Here is a 19,611-nt window from a genome sequence, read left to right as displayed (position 1 = left end):
CGGGGAGAAGTCAGTTCTGACCTGCTCAGGCTCCAACTGTGTCCTGCCATAGGAAAATCAGCTCAGAGCCAGACAGAAAGATGCTGGGAGCTTCTGGCATCTGCACTTGCACTGCTGCCACCGCTGCCTGGGGCACTTGGGACCCCCGGAGCGCCCAGTGGCAGGGTGCCTGCAAAGTCAGGTCCATCCCTAGGGAGACTTGACGCATTCACGGCATGAGTAAGGCGGCAGCCTTTCCTCCTCGCTGCCCCGGCGGGGGGCTGAGGTCCCGGACCACCTCCCCGCAGGGGTGCGTTTGACAGACAGCCCTTCTCCAGCCTGCTGAGAGCCATCCCCTCCTCCCTCCCTGCTGAGCACGCAGCCATCCTCAACTCCAGGCAAACCTTTCCTCCAGCCCTGCTCCCCCTGTCCCCCCCTGCCTCCCTCCGCCTCGCCAGCCCAGCCAGCAGGAACGTGGCACCCCTCCTTGCCTGTTATCGCTTCCTCCCCTGCTCCCCCTTCTCCCTCCCGATCGCTGGAGAAAGCGAGAGGCAAAAGTGTCGGAGCGAAGAGCGCATAGCAACAGGATTCTGGGATGAAGAACATTCGGCAGCAGCATCTCCGGAAGGTGAGAGCCGGGAAGCAGGGGTGCCCTCCAGGGCTGGGAGCTGGGGATTGGGGGCAAGGCATGACCATCACCCCAACACCCCCTGCCCAGGAAACCTCTGTCTGCAGCTGGCAGACTTTTCTCTGGCAGGGATTGCAAACGGGGATAGCGTACGTGCGTGGGGCCGAAGCGGGATTGTGGGGAGAGGGACGGGGGGGCATTTCATAACCCCTGCTCATGCCTCGCTGTAATTAGCGGACCACGGAGGCCCTGTGCTGCGGTCAGAGCTGCCTGCTGCCCGCTCCGGCTGGATGGATGCTCTCTCCCATCCTTCCTCTGCGAGCAGGTGCTGCCGGCGATGATTCATGTTGTGTCTGGCTGGGTGGCTGTGGGTGGGCACCCGGGGGCAGAGCTGGCTCTCTGCGGTGCAGCACCCCAGGGATGCTGCTCCCATCAGGGGACTGCCTGGTCTTGGGGTGGGGGGGGGTGGGGTGAGGGGTTCCCCCCCTGCTGGGGTGAGCACAGGGATGTGGGCAGCGACTTTCCCACCTGCAGCTGGGATTGCCTCCTCTTCTGTAGGATTTAAAGGGGTCTGGGTGGCGCTGGGCTCTGAACTCCCCTGGTGCCCTTTGGCAGCTGGCAGAGCTAGAAACCCTTTTTGTATCCTGATGGAAACCCTTTTTAAACCCAGCTTTCAGGCTTTCCTATCCTAGGCTCTCCTCCACTGCCACTTTGCTCTTACCAGGCTCTCTGAGTCCCCATCTCCTGTCACGTCGGGGACTGAGCCCCTTCTCATGCCCGTCCTGCACAGGGACAGGGTGAAGCAGGGTGGCAGAGGCTGGCAGCCACAGGTCCCTCGTGGGGATGTGCTGCTGCTGCCAGTGGATCAGGCCTTCCCACAGCATCCCGGGCAGCGACCCAGGGCTGTGAGCCCCTTGGGGTCTGCCCTCTGCCAAGCCATGCCCATTGACCACAGGGCAGGGCGGTTCCAACCTGTGACAGCCTTCAGATGAATGAAAACCCAGGAGAGTTTCATCCCTGCTAGGAAATTCCTAGGGTATTGGGACGTGACGTAAAAAAGCCAGCAGTGGCCTGGTGAAAGCCAGCAGCTATCTGACAGCCCTGGCAGCCTCTGAGCTGCCTACTTTTCTCCGCTGTTGTTTGGAGGCATCGTCTGGCTCTTCCCTCTCCTCCTTTTTCCCACAAATTGCTTTTTCAGATGACTTTGTGACTGCAAAATCCATTAAAAGTTGTCTCTGTCCCTTTCAAAGGCTTTCTGAGAGACTTGAATTTCTCTGCTGCTGGTGATCCTGTTTAACATTTTTTCAGGAATTCATTTAGTCCCACAGTGATCAGCTGGAATGGAAAGCAGATGTCTCCGGAGTTATTTCCCCCATTCCCAGCGCTGTTCAGGGCACTGCTGTCCTTCATTACCCCAAAATACTCTTGCTGAACTCCAGATGGAAAACCTGGTGCTCTCAGCCACCCGGCACCTTGAGACCACCGTGTCCGGCATCAGGCTCGCCCAGAGCCAGCCAGGGCCAACGGAGGAGTTTGCACAGCCCCGGTTGCAGGTCCTGCCCTGGGACCCTGACAGCCTCCTCTCCCTCTCATTATGATCCTCTTCCCATCAGTGAGCGGGGAGTTTTAAGCCTTCTCACCAGACATGTTTTAGACATATGGAAATTCCTCTTTAGTAGAGAAGATCTTTCTCGGGCTCCAAGGATTTCAGGTTGGCTTTTGCATAATAGTATTTCCAGAAGAACTGAGTGGATGTTTTTTATTTGTTTGAGTATTTGCTTTGAGGGTTATTTGGTAGAAATGGACTAAAGCCCACAGAGGCCAGCAGTGGGAGCCAGGATTTGGGCTCCCCTCCCCGTACCCGACCAGGCTGCCAGGCAGCATCCTCCTGCCTGAGCCGCTGCCTTCCTCTGCCTGCCACAAACTGCCTCAAACCTTCCCTGCTCCTTCCTCAGGGTTTTCAGATGAAAGACCATCAGCCTTTGCAGCTGTGCATGCTCCCTGTGCTCTGGACATCGCTGTAATGAGTTTGCTTCAGCCTCAGCAATCTCCAGCCCCCAAACCCCCTGTGCTGGCTCCAGCATCACTTGCTCCCTCTCCTGGCATGTGCTGTGATTCTGGGCTGGGGGAAACCCGGGCTAGCACAGCCCCTTAAGGGGCTCTTCCACAGCATAGAGATGCCTTATTTACTTCACTTTCTAAGTGATATTACCTTTGAATTAATTTTTAGGCTTTTTTTTTTATCAAAGAGATTAATAAGCAATTCAAACTAATCTGAAGTGACTCACATTTTACAGACGCACTGTGCTCGCACATGGCTCAGATCTGCAGGGGAGAAATCTGGCATTGGGTGGCATTTCTCCCAATCAAAGGCTGTGGTCCACGCATAAAACACTGACAAAATAACCCCACAATGTCAGTTTGAATGGAGAAAAAAAATGTGATGAAAAAGTAACTTTAAACTGGCTGGTTTTTCATGGACACAGCTGAGTTTTGCACTGGTTTAAGTAAATTGGTTTACAGAAAATAATTAGCATAGGGCAATTTCCTTATGGAAGCAGCTCTTATCTTGGCAGAGACTAAAGTGCTTTTTCTTCTTGGTGACCTTTGCTTTGCTGAGTTCTTTGGGAGCATCTTCTGGTGAATAATGGAAAGTGATGCCGTGTTCAAAGAGGACGTGGTTGCCAAGGGAGCTGTTAGTCCCCGTCTGTTTATAACCGTGAGACGGGAGCCCAGTTTGAAAGATGGCAGTTGACGGTGGAAAGCACTAGAGCAATATTGTAGCACTATAGCACTTCACTGCTGCTGAAAAAGAAAATTCCTGTTATGACAAAGGCTGAAAGGGAGCATTAATCCTAAAAAAAGGGCTGGAATCAAACCGGTGTGTGAGATTTCCAGCAGCCTGAAGCAGAGAGGTGTGCATCTCTCTGCTATCTGGGACAAAGATGGGCTAGAATCCTTAAATACTGCATTTTGCAATTCATTTTAAGTCAGGCAAAGAGCCCAGGTTTTCTGTGATTTCTATGGAAAGGCTACGATTTGGGGCATTTGGGGGCATCGCAGTCATGGAGCACCTACCGTGTGTGTTTTCCAGCAGCATCCCTGGCCCGTGCCTCCTCAGCCTGTCTGGTGGGGACTGCAATGTGTGATGTCCTTGGGGACTTCAACGTGTGACATCCTTGGGGTCTATCCAACTCCTGAACGGTCTCTGCTTTCTGCCCTGGTGTCCCAAATTTAAACTGCAGAGCTCCAGCTAAAGATACTAATAAGGGGGGCAGTCATCATCGAGACACAGGTGACAAACTACATCCCATGGCTTCTGAAAAGAGAGACTGAGATGGGGACCAGGCTGTGTACAGTTTGGAAAAAGTCCTGCTGGTTCCTTTCTTTTGTTGCTTCTGTGTTGATTTCCATGCTACATCTGATGGATGGGCACCTGCGTTTAATTAGGTCACACAGCTCCACCAGTGCCCTCTTGCAGGTGTTTAGGATTCAGACAGAGGTGCAGGAATTAGGCAAGAGGATTTAATGATCTTCCAGCATCCCTACTTGCTATTTTTCTGTGACATAAACCTGGAAAGTGAGAGCTCCCCAGACAGTGTGAGGGACTGGGAAGTATTTTGGGGGGGGGGGAAGACCAAACTGCGATGGCCCCATAGCTCCTGTCCCCCCCGGCAGGAACCTTTGTGAATACAGGTTTTAGCCACTGAAACTTTTGGGAAGGATGTTGCAGAGCAGTCTGTCCATCACCCGCAAACACGGGTTGCTGCAGGTCATGCCTGCTGTGTGTGCTGGGTTAATTAGCAGGCATGGCCACGTTCTGGAGAAGTTGCTAAGCCAGAGAGCTATGTTAAACAGCTGCAGGAGGGCTGCCAGGTAGCAACGGTTTTATAGCAACAGTATTATATTTGACTTTTCAGCCTGTGTTTCTGAAGGTTTTTCTTCTGGCCCTTGCCTTGTGATGGTGGCATCCAGCAGGGATGGGCTTTTAATGGTGGGTTTCAGTGTAATGCCTTTGCTCGAGCTGTGCATTTCAGGTTGGCTTTGGGAAGAGTTTGCCCCGGCTCATCCTGTCCCTCGAGGGGTTTGCACGCTGGGTGGGGACGGGTTTGCCTCCGTGTTTGGTCCCTTTGGGCTGCAAGCAGCACGTGGCTGGAGGAGCGGGGTGCACCCTGTGAAGGGTGGGAGCCTACGGCCATCACCATCGGCAACACGGCTCCTTGTCTCCATGGGAACTGGCAGCAAGAGCATCCTGCGGTCTGGCCAGAGAGGAAGAGGAGGAGAGGAGATGGCCGCCACCTTCCCCAGGGGCTGTGGCAGGGCAGTGACGGGCTCTGCTCACCAGCCAGCTCTGATCTCCCAGGGGATGGAGGTCTGCTGCGGGCTCCAAGCACATGTGCATATTGGTGCAGGGAGACCCACAACTCCTTCTGGATGATCCCTCCAAGTCCAGGCCCCTCTTCCTCAACCGCATCCCGTGGGCTTGTTCCCTACAATCTGTGAACTCAGGGACACGGAGATGGCTGCTTTTTACTTTTGAGAGCCCAAGAAGAAGGGAACATTCCCAAATGGGCTCCTCCTGTCCTGGTCCTGGTGCCTTGTCAGCAGGGACCCCAGCATCCTTCTGTCTCCGTGCCTCAGTACCAGCCGAACCTGATATAATCCCAGGCAGGGGCACAGCAACACGCAGTGGCACAAGGCCAGGATCCTTATCCCACCCCTTTTTGCTGCCTGGTCTTGCCGAGGGGATATCTGAGATGGGATCTTACCTGGCAGCTGCTGGCTGAGGCTTTCAGCTTTGATGACTGATGGTGGGATGGGAGCCAGTGGGGATGCCTTCCCCACTCTCCCAAGGTCAGGAGGCTGGGGAAGTTCAGACAGACCAAACGTCTCACTGCAGACCTGATGTACCTACACACACAAACACCAAGGAACCCTCCCAGCACATCACCCCGACCTAAACGTATTGTAGGACTCCCACCTCCCTCTTGCAGAGCTGAGGCAGCCGAGGAGGAAGGGAATGAGTTAATCCCCTGCCTGCTGAAGAGCTGCCTGTGCCTCACTGATCCAGGGCAGATTAGGAAAGCTGGAAGGAGCTCTCTCAGCAGGGACAAGGACAACTGGGAGCACGTCACTAAATCCCCACAGTGTAGGCTTTTGGCAGCTGGAAAAGCGTGAAAAGTGCACGGAGCATTTAACGGTAGCCAAGTGCCCGGCATGGCAGGGGCACATGGCGTTGGGGTGTCATGCTCCCTGGCACAGCGGCAGCGGTTCTTCCCCTGCTGTCCTTACGCTTATGTTCTGCAGGAGATCAGGAAAGTTTATTGTGACCCCTTGAACGGATTTCTTGGGAAACTGGGGTTGCAAGATGGGTCCTGGCCTCCCAGGTTGAACCAGGGCCATCCTGCCTTTTCCAGGGGAGCTCTGGCCGTGTGGGATCGCATTTATCCCCTTTGTTTTCTCCGCAGCAGAGCAGGATGTCAGCTGGGGTGGTGCACAGAGATCTGCTGGGACGGGGCGTCCCCAAGGGTCAAATGTCTTGGGGTCACAAATTCACACCCGAGTTCTCAGCACTCTTTCCCTCTCTCCTGCTCTTCCCCCCTGCCTTTATTCCTTCCCTCGGCTGCTCTCTCCCATCCCCTGCTCTCTTGCTCAGCCGGTGACGCCAGAGCTCCTGGTGAGTCCCAGCAGCCAGGACGGGGACCTGGGCTCCGAGTGCCCAGAAGACAGAGGGAACTGGACGGGGCGGCTGGATTTCCTCCTCTCCTGCATCGGATACTGCGTGGGGCTCGGAAACGTCTGGAGGTTCCCCTACAGGGCTTACACCAATGGAGGAGGTATTCGATCGTCCCTTGGAGTAGCCACATCTCCCCTTCACTGAGCTGGGCTGGTGGGATGTGTCTCTGAAGAGATGCCCTTTCCCCTTCTCGAGGATGGGAAGTAGCGTTGTTCATCGCGGTGGGGTGAAGCCTCCTCCTGCCCCCCATGCTTGCTGTAGGGCTTTAACCACCTGTACCCACGTGTGGAAGGGTCTCACCAGCCCATCTCTGCACTCATGGCCTTGGAGACTTCTGCAGCTCCATGCTGGACCGAATACCACCTGAGCATCTCTCTTGGTTTCCAATAGCTTCTTGACCTGGTGTCCTTCAGGACTCAGCGGGGTCAGCAAATGCTTCCCAGGTATCGAAGGAGGGGAGCGAGCCTTTTGCAATGCAAGAGCCTGGTGTGATGGTGCAAAGTGACCAGCTTGTTCAACTACTCCAAGAGTAAATGCTGATCACATAACTGGAGAATTTCACGGTGTTTGTGAAAGATTCCAAGAGAAAAGAGAGTCTGTGTGGAGAGGGAAAGCATGGCACTGGGTAAATCACCCAGTCCCTTCCTCCTGCGCTAATGGTGAGCTGCCGCCCTAGATTTTGGTGTAGATCCCTCAGGGCCACAGATGTTGAACGAACTTTATCCATTGTCATAGATGGGCTTTAGGTGTTTGCTCTGTGTTATTTTTAGGGTGTTTTTCTTGCTTCTTGCAGGAGCTTTCCTGGTTCCTTACTTCATCATGCTGGCCATCTGTGGGATCCCCATCTTCTTCATGGAGCTGTCGCTTGGCCAGTTCTCCAGCCTGGGGCCACTCGCCGTCTGGAAGATAAGCCCTCTCTTTAAAGGTGCGTGAGTGGAGTCCAGAGCCTCTGGGGGACCTCTGGAAGAGCTGCTTGATGAGGACATGGACCAACAGCATCGTCCCATAATCCTCAAAGCTCTAATTAGAATCAAAGGTTAAATCCTGGCGGAATCCTGAGGGAGCAGGCTGGACTTCTGGGTTAGCTGTTTTAGTAGCTGCAAGATATATATAACATCTATCAGTCTTCATGATGTCATGATCAGCTCTAGAAATTGTCTGAAAATTATTAAGCCAGCTAGTTTACAAAATATAGCATTAAAGCTAAGCAATGACTGTTAAAGACAAAGGTAAGAATAAAGTGTTCAAAAAAAGATCAAATCAAATACTTTTACTCTCAACGTTAAGTTGGAGTAAAATCACCTGTATGTTGCAGTAGATCATCAATTCAAAGTAGGCATGTCCGGAGGGTATAATGGCAATAAGAGGCTTACCCCACCAGGTGAACCTCTGACTGGTCAAACATTTGGCTGCTGAGATTCAGTCTCTGACCCTGGTTTTGGATGTGCTCCGCTCCAGAGAGATGGCTCACTCCTTCTTTACCCTCTCCTTCCTCCAGGCGTTGGCATGGGCACGATCCTCATCGTCTCCCTGGTGGCCATTTACTACAATATGATCATTGCTTACGTTCTCTTCTACCTCTTTGCATCCCTCACAAGCGACTTGCCCTGGCAGCACTGCGGCAACTGGTGGAACACCGACCTGTGCCTGGACCACCATGTCATCAAGGCGGGGAACACCACCTTCCCTGTCAACATCACCAACACCGTCAGCCCCAGCGAGGAGTACTGGAGGTAAAGGTCTTGGCATGGTGGACACCCATGGTGGGCGTTGTGGGTGCAGTGATGGGCTCTTAGGGTCCGCTGTGGTTGATATCTCAGTTTAGCCATTGGGATCACGTCCCCGGGATGTGGGAGGTGTCCCTGATCTAGTGCTGCTTTGCTGGCCTGGAGATATGTTAGAAATGCATCCCATGCCTGGACCAGCTGGTAATTTACTCCCAAACCACTAGGCATCCCCTCTGGGCTCTTTAATGCATTGTGGAGAAATCACACCAACTGCTCCCCTTTTCCTGGCAAATAGCTGCCAGCACCTTCTTCCTCTTTCATTGCTGGGATTTTTGACAAGGTTATTTTCTGCAGCAGAGGCATTGCTAGGTTCAGAGAGGGTCTCTGGAAGAAGGTGAGGGGTGCCTGTGGCTGCTCACTAGCAGTTCTCCTTTTGCCCCAGCCGGTATGTCCTGCACATCCAAGGGAGCTCTGGGATCGGGGATCCTGGGAGGATCCGCTGGAACCTGTGTCTGTGCCTGCTCCTTTCTTGGACTATCGTCTATCTGTGCATCCTAAAGGGAGTCAAATCCTCTGGCAAGGTAAGGGCTGGACAGTCTCTTTTGGGGGGATCTACAGCAATATTTACCAGTGCCTGCGATTCTCTGCACATCTGGGAAAGTGAGACCCATAAACAACGTCAGCTGGACACAGGTCACTTCGGGGATGGCTGACACCACTGGCCCTGCTGCATCCCAGCTCTGGTCTCCTGCAGGTCGTGTACTTCACCGCCACCTTCCCGTACCTCATCCTGGTGATGCTGCTTATTCGTGGCGTGACCCTGGAGGGGGCCTGGAAGGGAATCCGGTTTTACCTCACACCCCAGTTTGATCACTTGCTGTCTTCCAAGGTGAGCAGGAATCAGTGCAATTTGTTCAAGACACAAAAATGAACCTTCTCCTGCCACTTCCAGCATGCAACAGAGGCAGTTCCCTTACTGGCCACCCCCTGACCCAAAGTCATCTCACTTGGTTGCTCCTAGACCAAAAGTATTTGCCTGTCAGCAATCTGTCTTTGCTCCACACCTTGTCTGTACTGCTCTTCCCACCTGCCCCAGCCCCTTGCCTGCACTTCTGGCTCTCCATGCAGGGATTGGCGTGCTTACCACCTCCCCTGGGTACCAGAACCATGGGCAGGATTAGCCCAGCCCCTGTGACAGGCTGGGGGGTGGTGATGGGTGCCCGTGATGGATTTGGCTGTTCTGGTTTTCTCAAGCAATCTCAGTGTGCGGAGCGGGGAGTTTCCTTGGGTCAGCAGTGTTGGTAGCAGAGACCACACAGTTTTACAAGGGTGTTTAATGCCATGCTGCGCTGGCTCTAAACCACTCTCATTAGTCCTTCCACTATCCAGCTGACCCACTGTGAGTGGTGAGCATGTTAGCAAGGAAAAGCAAAGACCCCATGGGTTTTGTGTGCCTGGAGGGCTGGGAAAGATGTGCCGGGGGTCTGGGGAAGCATATTTCCAACTCCCTCCTCCTCCAGAGGAGGTTTCCAAACCCCTGCTCTCCTCAGACCTGTTTCCTTTCCCCAGGTGTGGATTGAGGCAGCCCTGCAGATTTTCTACTCCCTTGGAGTAGGCTTTGGGGGCCTCCTCACCTTCGCCTCGTACAACACCTTCCATCAGAATATCTACAGGTGGGAGCCAGTTGCTGTCTCATAAAAATCATGGGCTGAGGGGAGCCGCAAAAACCTCAGCTGGTGGGTTCAAAGCTAGCAGAAGCATAGGGGTGCTGCACGCAGTCACCCAGCACTGCTCCTTGCCCGAGCACCTTACAGATACCTGGCAGCTTGCACAGGCTCAAGAAGGACAGAGGGATCTGTGGAAGAAAATTCTCCTAAGCATCAAGGCACAGCAACTGACCCAGAAGTTTTGGGCTGCAGATGCTGAAGGCTGAGGGTATTTGAGGCTAGAGTTATGCAAGTTTGTCCTGTCCCCAGCATCTGTTGCAGGTCACCAGCAGAGAGGGGAGTCTGGATGTTGGACATTTGGGCTGATCCCCTCCACAGGGAAAAGCAAGCCTGGGAGGAACCCCAAAAGAACCCCTGTCACTAGATATATGCTCCTTTTGCACCTGGAAAGTACTTACCAAGAGAGGGCCTGGAGGAGAATCGCACTGAGTCACCTTACTGTGGCACCCAGGGCTGGCAAAGCCACCGTGCACTGCTGTGGGCACTAAGAAGTGGGTATTTTCAGATCATCTTCTTTCTCCTCTATAGGGACACCTTCATAGTGACCCTGGGCAATGCCATCACCAGCATCCTGGCAGGATTTGCCATCTTCTCCGTTTTGGGATACATGTCCCAGGAGCTTGGGGTCCCTGTTAACCAGGTGGCAAAAGCAGGTGAGGCCAAACAAAGACCCTTTCTCCTTCACCGTCTGCCTGGGGGCACTGAGGAGCACCCCTTCCAGATGGAAGGCATCTGAGGGTCTCACCGTGAGGGATAAAGATGTATGCTCAGCTGGCCAGGGGGAGGGAAGGGGGGAGACCCATTCCTGCTGTGCAAACTTTGAGCAACACCAAGTGATGTCTAATAAAGGTCTGAGCAAGGAGCAGGCTGGTTCTCCTGCACCTCTCCACCCTCTGCTGCAGGACCCTTCCTGCCCATCTTGCAAGAGCCCTGGCAGGTCCCCACCGTGGTGCCGCTCTCCTGGGCTGTCCTCTCCTCCATCCCCCCCTGCCCAGTGCTGTCACCCTCTTTTCACCCTGCTGTCCTTTGCCTCCCCTAGGGCCTGGCCTGGCTTTTGTGGTGTACCCCCAGGCCATGACAATGCTCCCCCTTTCTCCATTCTGGTCTTTCCTGTTCTTCTTCATGCTGTTAACCTTGGGCCTGGACAGCCAGGTAAGGACAGAGCCCACCGAGCCAGCCGCGGTGTCCAGGCAGCCCGGGGGCTCAGGGGACCCTCTTCTCCTTTGTGTGCAGTTTGCCTTTATGGAGACCATCGTTACGGCAGTGACAGATGAATTTCCCTACTACCTGCGGCCAAAGAAAGCTTCTTTCTCAGCTGTCATCTGCATCGCCCTCTTCCTGATGGGGCTCATCCTCACAACAGAGGTAAGGGTGTGGGGCGGGATGCATCGTGGGGACAGACTAGGGCCTCATTTTAGGAAGTGCTTAAGGCAGGGACCAAGTCTGCAGAGACACGTGTATTCATATCAGCTAACAAGGTGGAAGAGAGACAATCGATGAGCCTGGGCTTCCTGGGGATGTGAGGTCCAAGGGGACCCAGCCACACAGCATTATTCCTGTCCCTGCACCAACCCCAGAAGGAGAGTGATGTCCCCTGAGGGTGCCTGACCGCTGTCTTCCCCGGTGCCCACGAAGGGGCTACAGGGACATGTCCCCAAAAATGGGAAGACATGGGTCAGGGGTTATTGGGATGATGGTACTGGAGATGCTGGCCACTGTGCTGGGTCAGGGGTTATTGGGATGATGGTACTGGAGATGCTGGCCACTGTGCTTTGCCTCCACAGGGTGGGATGTACTGGCTGGTCCTACTGGATGACTACAGCGCTGGCTTTGGTCTCATGGTGGTGGTCATCACTACCTGCCTCGTGGTGACACGTGTCTACGGTAAGGGGGCCTGTCCCCACAGGGGCACGGGGAAGGGTGGGCTGTCTGTATGAGAGAGGGACTTGGAGGGTAAGGGAGCCAGCAGCCTCACAATGGGGCATGAAACACCTCTGCTCCAACCACTTGTTTCTTCTTGGCCATCACTGGATTCACCTCTCCAGAGATATTTAGGGTGCTGAGCCTGGTCCCTCAGACAGCACCAGCTGGGCTCCCCTTCCTGTATCTCCCTGCTAGGAGGGCGGATGCTTCTTTGCTGTAGAGGATGCAAGCCACCACTTTTGGTTAATGCAGGGCAGCCTGGTACAGACATCTAGCTCTGGGGGACTGATCATGGCTTCTAAGTCCCTCTCCCTCCTCCAGGCATGAAGAGGTTCTGCCGAGATGTCCACATGATGCTGGGCTTCAAACCAGGGCCCTACTTCAGAGCCTGCTGGATGGTCCTGTCCCCAGCAACGATGATGGTAACTGCTCAACTTGAGGTGCTGGAGAGCTGCAGTGGTGTCAGCATCCCTGGGTGACCTCCTCTTGCAACAAGTCACTCTGCTGGCATCTCCTGCTGGTCTCTGCCTGCCCCAGGGACCACTTTCTTCCATTCCTGCAGGCCTTGCTGGTGTACAACATCATTAAGTACCAGCCCTCCGAGTACGGCAGCTACCGCTTTCCCGCCTGGGCTGAGGTCTTGGGCATCCTCATGGGAGTCCTCTCCTGCCTGATGATTCCCATGGGCATGGTGGTGGCCGTGCTCCGAGAAGAAGGGACGCTATGGGAGGTAGGAGGTGTTGGGGCCTGGCATTGCTGGGGAGCACCCCAGAAGTATATGGGGGTGACCACGACCTGCTGCTGAGCCTGTATCCTCCTGCAATTTCTGCATCCTCTCTCCTGGAGGCGTGTCCCCCCATCCCTCCTTGCTGCCCATGGGATGTGAGAGATGGCACATCCCAGGGCATTCCCATCCAGGCAGATACTGAGTCACACTGCTTCCCAAGGGACAGCCCTGTGGGCATCCCCCCCCACCTCCAAAACAAGCCTGCTACACCTCACCTTGTGGGCAAATGCATTGTCCCCAGAGTGGGACGGGCACGGGCATGTGGGACTTTGCACCCATTTTGCAGGAGCAATGACAGAGGAAGGAGGGCAGCTGCAGGGCCATGCAGGCAGCCCAGGTGGGATCCCTCTGCTGAAAGGTTTTGCCCAGGAGCAGGTTATGGAACTGCTGGCTGCTCACAGCCTTCCCAGCCCGGGCTGGGCTTTGCTGCTCTCCCCAGGCTGTTAAAAGCAGCGGGAGCAGAGCTTGCTGCCCTCCCCAGGCAGCAACTTGCTGGCTGGAGCACTTACTGGCTGCAACCTGGCTTGGGAAACCTGTGGGCATGGTGGCATGGCCAGGAACTACCTTGGCTGAGCCTAACCCCTTGCCTGGATGGCTTTAACCGCCCCTCCCAGGGTCATAGCCCTACAATAGCCCCTAGCTCCTGCAAGCCCTCCCCACCAGCACCTGCAGACTTTAACACCTCCCCAGACTATGGCAGTGTGCTTATACAGAGCTGCCTTCCCAAAAAGTTTCAGGACAGGCTTTTGGCCCTATCCCATCCTCATCAGGAGCTCTTCCCGTCCCTCAGGGCTGGCCGGGCACACTGTCCCCTGGGATGGGTGGGTGGGCTGCTGGGTGGGGGTGCCATCCAGCGAGCGGAGAGGGTGTCCGTGCAGGGTGTCCGTGCTCCCTCCGCCTGTCCTCTCACAGCGAGTCCAGCAAGCCAGCCGGCCCACCATGGACTGGGGCCCATCGCTGGAGGAGAACCGGACCGGCATGTACGTGGCAAGCCTGGCCGGCAGCCAGTCACCCAAGCCGCTGATGGTCCACATGCGGAAATACGGGGGCATCACCAGCTACGAGAACACGGCCATCGAGGTGGACCGGGAGATGGAGGAGGAGGAGGAGTCCATGATGTGAGGGGATCCAGTGCCCCACAGGCTGGGGGGGGGCCTCACTCCCCCAATTTGCACAGGTTGCACTGTGGCACTTCAGCTTGGGGGGGGGGGGGGGGTGTCTTTTGGGGAGCAGTCGGGAGCTGCCAACCCTGCCAGCCTCCTCACCACTGTCCTGGCCCCTCCAGGACGGAGCTGCTGCCCGTCCCGGTGCCCCCGAGGTGTTTCTGTTCAGTGTGGCAAGCTATGTGACAAGTCTGTGCATTCGTGTGACGGTGTCTGGTTCAAGTGTCCGGGCTGCCCCACTTCCACCCTCAGCCCCAGCACTGCCCTCCCCGCGCAGGGATGCTCCGGCTGCAGGGATGTTCAGGCTGCAGGAGGTGGGAAGGAGGAGGAGGAGGAGGAGGTCCTCTGCGTTGGTCGGTTCTCTGTTTGCGCATATTTAACTCCAATAACCCACAAGCACATGTGAGAAAGGACTGTAATATCCTCCACGCCCTTAGGACGGTGTGTGTCGGTGTGCTCGGCTCACATGGAGGTACTCCAGCAAAACCAGCACAAATCTGACCTAATAAATAAGCAGTTAAAAACAATTAGAAGGGAAAAAAAAAAAAAAAAAGAAAAAAGCTTTATAAACAAACCAGCTTGGGCCTTTCCAAATTTGTAGATTCCCAGGGACCTCAGTGGGTCAGGGCAGCTCTTCCCCATGGTGCCTGGCAGAGCTGGGGTGAGCTGAAGGAAGGGAAGAGGCTGGGTGACCTGTTCCCTGTGTGTCCAAGAGGTTTGGGACAAGTCTCAGCTGAACCCAGCGCCAAAGGAGGACCCGTGTCCATCCCTGAGGGGGATCTGAGGGCTGTCCCTAGCCCTGGATGCTGCTTTTCCCAGGGAAAGGTGAAGGGCTGGGTTTCAGTGCCCGCGTGTGATTTTTGGGGTAGCTCAGCCCGGGGCACGTGTCCCAGAGACCCCCATCTCCTGTAGACGCTGCTGGCCTGGGGGGGTTCTGGTGAGGTCTTGGACAGGGCTGTTTGGACCCGACACTGCCAGTCCCCATCATCCCAGTGTCGTGTGCGCCTTCTCCCGTGTACGGTCGGCTCACCATTAAAAAGCAGTGTGTGTGACACAACATCTGTATGGGTTATTTGGGAGGTCCTCAGCATGCAAGAAGGGCACATCTTAGGGGGGGGCTTCCAGGAATGGGGGGGCACAGCCCCTCTGGGCTTTGTCCTGCAGATCTCTGTCCTGGTCAGGTAAAAGCCAAAAACCCAGAATAAACAGGAAAAATATCGGGATTATGTCTGGATTATGCATGTGGCCCTGATGCACTGGGCTATTAACCTCATGGGCCATGCACCGTGGGCTGAGCCTCCAGGGACATTCACGCAAGGCTGCAGTTTTACTTAAGGACCCTTCCCTACTGTGGAGGAGATTTAATTATTGCCTTCACCCCTCCGAAAGCGTAGGGCCAGCTCCAACACTTTGTCCTCCTACCCGCCTGCCTCCCCATAGCCGGGGCTGCTGAGCTCCCTCCCTGGCCGGCTCTGCCCCTCCTTTTCCCTGTAGGACCACCGATGGCTTTCCACAGCCTCCTCGCCATACCCCACCATGGCTGCAGCCCATGGGGATGATGGGGGTCCCCCAGCCCCAGCTTCTCCGGGCACATGGGGCTCTGGCAGCACGACCGTGCTGCAAAGCACCTTCGGCCGCTAGCCCCTGGGTTAATCATTAGAGGCCAGCCATAAAAGTGTCGCTGATGGAAAGTTCAGGCCGTGGCGGCTGGGGAGCGGGAAGGGCCTGCCATAAACATTTATGGCCCCAATGAATCCCTCGCTCTAACCTTGACACTATTTACCGAGCAGGAGGCCTCGGGAGGTCACGGTGTTGCCCAGCCATCACGGTGGGTGCTGACTGGGGAGCCCGGGCTGGGCTGGCCCCAGGAGGGGCACACAGTGGGGTCTGCACGGTGCGATGGAGCCGGCGACGGGGGTCGGGCATTTCGCGGTGTCGCTGCCAGCCACAATGTGCCAGAGCAACCGGGAGAGCCTGACACTTCCCCACGGCATGGAGATGGAGGTGCCTTGGGCTGAGCAAGGTGCTTTGGTCTCTGCGTGATTCTGACCTTGTTTCCTACCCGTGTGGGGTCCTGCCACGTTCCCCCAATCCCCCCGGTAATTCTGGGATGCTCTGGGCTCTCCCTTGGCGGCTGCCATCCATCGGTGTTGCGTTGCAGAGCGATGAGAAGGACGCTGGGGATGTGGGGGGACCAAAGCTGACAGTGGCGAGGGGAAACCGAGGGCAGAAGGTGCCGGGGCAGCGGCACAGCCAGAAGACATGTCCCCCCCCGGGCCATGAGCGGCTGCGCGCAGGGAGGAACGGGACGGCTCCCAGGACCAGTGGTGCATCTGGACTCGATGATCTTGAAGGTCTTTTGCAATCTAAATGATTCTATCTATCACAGAATTATTGATATCCTCCACCGCAACACGGCCAGGGGTCCGATGCCATCCTCCCCACATCCCCAGAGACGGGCACCCCCTCCACTCCTGCTGTTTTGCCCCCCCCCCCGCTCTCCCGGATTGCTTTCTCTTTCTTCGCAAGACCCTTGGGCACAGCCGGAGGGGGTGTGTGTGTGTGTAACCGGGGGGCCAGGGGCAGTCCCGAGTGTCCGTGGGTCTCTGCCTCTCGCCCTGCCCGTCCCGACCCGGGGAAGGGGGGGGGGGGGGGGGGTGACAGCGGTGACAGGAGCGGTCTGGTGCTGACATCTGCTGGGGCTGTGGCACATCGCAGGGGGAGCTGGGGGGGGGACACCCACCCCGCACCCCCGCGGGACGGCGGCTGGGACTGGGGTGTGCGGGGCAGGGACAGGGACCGTCGCAGCCCTCCCCCCAAAATACCAGCCTGCCTGCACGGGTGAAGCCCGGCAGCTGCCCCTGCGAGCCTCCCCAAACCCATCCTGGGCTTGGCTGGGGGGGTTCTGTGCCCCTGCAGCACCAGCTCCCCCCACCTAAACTCCTCTTGCTGTCCGGTGGGCAAGGGTGACAGCTCGGCCCCCACCTCCCAGCCAGCCCCGGGCGGCTCATGGGGTCTCCCAGAGCCCTCTCCCCTGGGAAAGGGCCAGGTTGCGGCGGGGGGGACATCAAGCCCCAGGCTCTACCCGAAGCCTCAGTGATGTTGGTGGCCAGGGGCAAGCAGTGCCCAGGGTACCAGCATCCCGCAGGCAGTGCCCAAGGTACCAGCATCCCACAGGCGGTGCCCAGGGTACCAGCATCCCACAGGCAGTGTCCAGGGTACCAGCATCCCGCAGGCGGTGCCCAAGGTACCAGCATCCCGCAGGCGGTGCCCAGGGTACCAGCATCCCACAGGCGGTGCCCAGGGTACCAGCATCCCACAGGCAGTGCCCAAGGTACCAGCATCCCACAGGCGGTGCCCAAGGTACCAGCATCCTGCAGGCGGTGCCCAGGGTACCAGCATCCCACAGGCAGTGCCCAAGGTACCAGCATCCCACAGGCGGTGCCCAGGGTACCAGCATCCCGCAGGCAGGAAGAAGGCATCTGCTGCCTGCAGCCGCCGGCCAAGGCTTGATCCCAGCCTCGACGCTTTCGAGGACAGGAGCGTGGTGACAGAGGGACAAGGCAGTGGCAGACAGCCTGAGTCACTGCAGTGACGGAGAATCATCCGTTTCCATGCTCAGAAGTTAGTAGCTATTTATTGCACTTGAACACCAAGAATAAAACTGACACTCGCCCTCCCTCCCGCACCCACCCCGCTCCCGGTCCCCCCGCCGCCCTCCCCAAATAGAACATCCGATTTGAGCAGTGATCATTCTGTTCATAGCCACAGGTTCCAAAAAAACAAAGGAAAAGGAAACAAAATCAATCCCTCCCCCCCCCCCCCATCAAGCTCCCGCTGAATCCAGCACGGTCACACTGCTCGACAGTTCGAGTGCACTTACAAAAAGATAAGAGAAAGGCTTCAGCTGCAACTGTACGGACTGACAGACACGAGGGGACAGGCAGCTACCCCTCCCCCGGGCCTGATTTTTTGTTACGTGACAAAGCTTGGTATACTTTTAATTACAATACAATTTTTGTGATCATCTTAAATAAATATTTCCATAGAGATTTCCTGTAAGTATATATATTTTTAATATATATATAATATATAAGAGAGATCTCTTTTTTTTTCTTAAACCACTGTTAACATATTTTCCCTGCTTGTCCAAAAAATGTTACAAAAGCCCTAAAATTGTGCAACAGTTAGAAAAAAGGGACAACAACCCAAAGAAGGAAGGAGCCGCTCGATACAGCCCCCTCCACCGCCCTCTCTCCCATTCCCTGTCAACCTGCGGGTGGCAAGGACATTCAGCCAAGGGGCAGGGAGCCGGTGGGTGGCCTTTGGGGGACGGATGGCAGAGGGGCCACCAGCCCCTCCTCTGATGTTCCCACAGCCTGTTCACGTCTGGATTTCCCTGTCTGGTATGGATGGGCTGGGACCTGCACCTTTGGAAACAGGTAACGGCGAGGTCTCTACCCTGCCGGATGGTTGTTGCATCAAGAGAGTGGTGTACACCATGAGATGTGTCCTGCGATGGGGAAGAAGGGTTAGCCCGGCTCCTGGGATGATCAGAGGAGATGGTTATGGGATCTTCTGCTGACAGACACCTCTTGGTCCATGGGTCTATATGGCTGTCCTTTCAAACACAGCACTGCTGTTTGCTGGTCTTCCTCAGCAATCCTGCCATGGGCTGCAGAGCAGACCGTGAGCTCAAAGCAGGACCAGATGGCTGGTACTACCTGCTCCAACCTCTGGAGCTCCATGGGGGCATAAACCCATGGAGGGCAAAGGGAGGGGAGGCAGGTTTGGAGTCAGACGGGGGTGCCTGGCAGAGGGGGCATTTACTTGGGGTGGGGGGAAAAGACAGCTCTGCTGGCTGCAGCAAGGAGCAGAGCACCCTCTCCTCTAGCACAGAACAGAGGCCCAGGAATGGCATCTTCTTCTTCCAGAGCGGACGCACCAGCAAGACCTGAGAAATGATGATGTTGCAGCTGGACCCTGAAGGGAAAACAGGCGACTCCCAAGTCCACCCGTGGAGCTGGGAGTCCGAGACCACCATAGCAAGTGCTTCCACTCAGATATCCCCTGTGGTCTGCGAGAGGTGGAAGAGATGATCAGTTTGGAGGACTTTTGAGTTTGCTTTGACCCAGACAGCCAGACTACTAGGTGAGTCAGGCTCTGTCTGTACAAGAAAATGAAATGTGCCACAGCCTGATCTCCAGCCTTGAGGCCAACGGGTACAGGAGGTCTGTGGTGGTAAACTCCATCCCAACAAGGTGGCCTTGTCCATATTGCTTACTAGGAACATGCCCTGGACCTTGTCATCCCCAGAACCACGGTGGGATTGTTGGGGCGATGACAGTTAGCATATGCCAGGGGCGGTGCCAACAGCTTAAAAGTACAGATGTAATGGCAGTATCCCTGGGTCTGTGAGCCAAAGAAGGTGGTGGCAGTTGATTATTTTTTTTCAGTTTTCCTGCAAGTTTAAGAGAAATCAGGAAATGTGAAGGAAGACAGAGACAGAAGCTGTTCACCATGGCTACTGAAAGAAAGGGTGGTTGTATATCAGTGCTTGCTCAGAGATGCTCTGGGGATACAGGAACCTGCTCTGGAGAAGCAGGGCGAGGTGGGGAAGAGAAACCAGGCAGAACAGACCCCTAAAGTGCAGGTGCTTAATGCTGCCAGCGTGGGCAGGTTGGGAAGTTGGGTCTTCCTTGGTCAGGCTTCAGCTTGACTGGAAGACTAGAAGGAGTTGAAAATCCAGACTCTGCTTCCCTTGGAAAGGATCAGGAGCATTTTAGATGTTGCAAGGACCTCCAGCTGCCTCCAGAGGAACCCGTCCCTGGAGAGATGAAACCTCAAAGAGGAAAAACCACCTCCAGGAAGACACCTCAAAGCCTTCCTGGAAACCAAGATGTTCTTCCCTAGCAGGGATTGCCCAAAGTGGGCTCTCAG

The 19,611-nt window shown here is 55.8% G+C and overlaps 1 protein-coding gene across 1 annotated transcript; it reads left to right on the top strand.

Annotated features, from left to right (window-relative positions):
* Positions 1-524: 524 nt before the first annotated feature.
* On the top strand, positions 525-13,630 carry SLC6A7 (solute carrier family 6 member 7). The gene is made up of 14 exons (XM_049829544.1): positions 525-607; positions 6,264-6,444; positions 7,138-7,269; positions 7,843-8,077; positions 8,514-8,652; positions 8,826-8,960; positions 9,641-9,744; positions 10,327-10,451; positions 10,838-10,950; positions 11,032-11,163; positions 11,583-11,682; positions 12,043-12,143; positions 12,284-12,451; positions 13,421-13,630. The coding sequence occupies exons 1-14, from the start codon at positions 575-577 to the stop codon at positions 13,628-13,630; spliced, it is 1,908 nt and encodes a 635-aa protein (XP_049685501.1). The 5' UTR covers positions 525-574.
* Positions 13,631-19,611: the final 5,981 nt, after the last annotated feature.

The sequence above is a fragment of the Accipiter gentilis genome, chromosome 26 (genome assembly GCF_929443795.1).
Source record: "Accipiter gentilis chromosome 26, bAccGen1.1, whole genome shotgun sequence".
In the NCBI taxonomy this organism is placed as follows: Eukaryota; Metazoa; Chordata; class Aves; order Accipitriformes; family Accipitridae; genus Astur; species Astur gentilis.
Note: the sequence above shows the minus strand (reverse complement) of the source record. Positions and strands in the feature narration are given on the sequence as shown.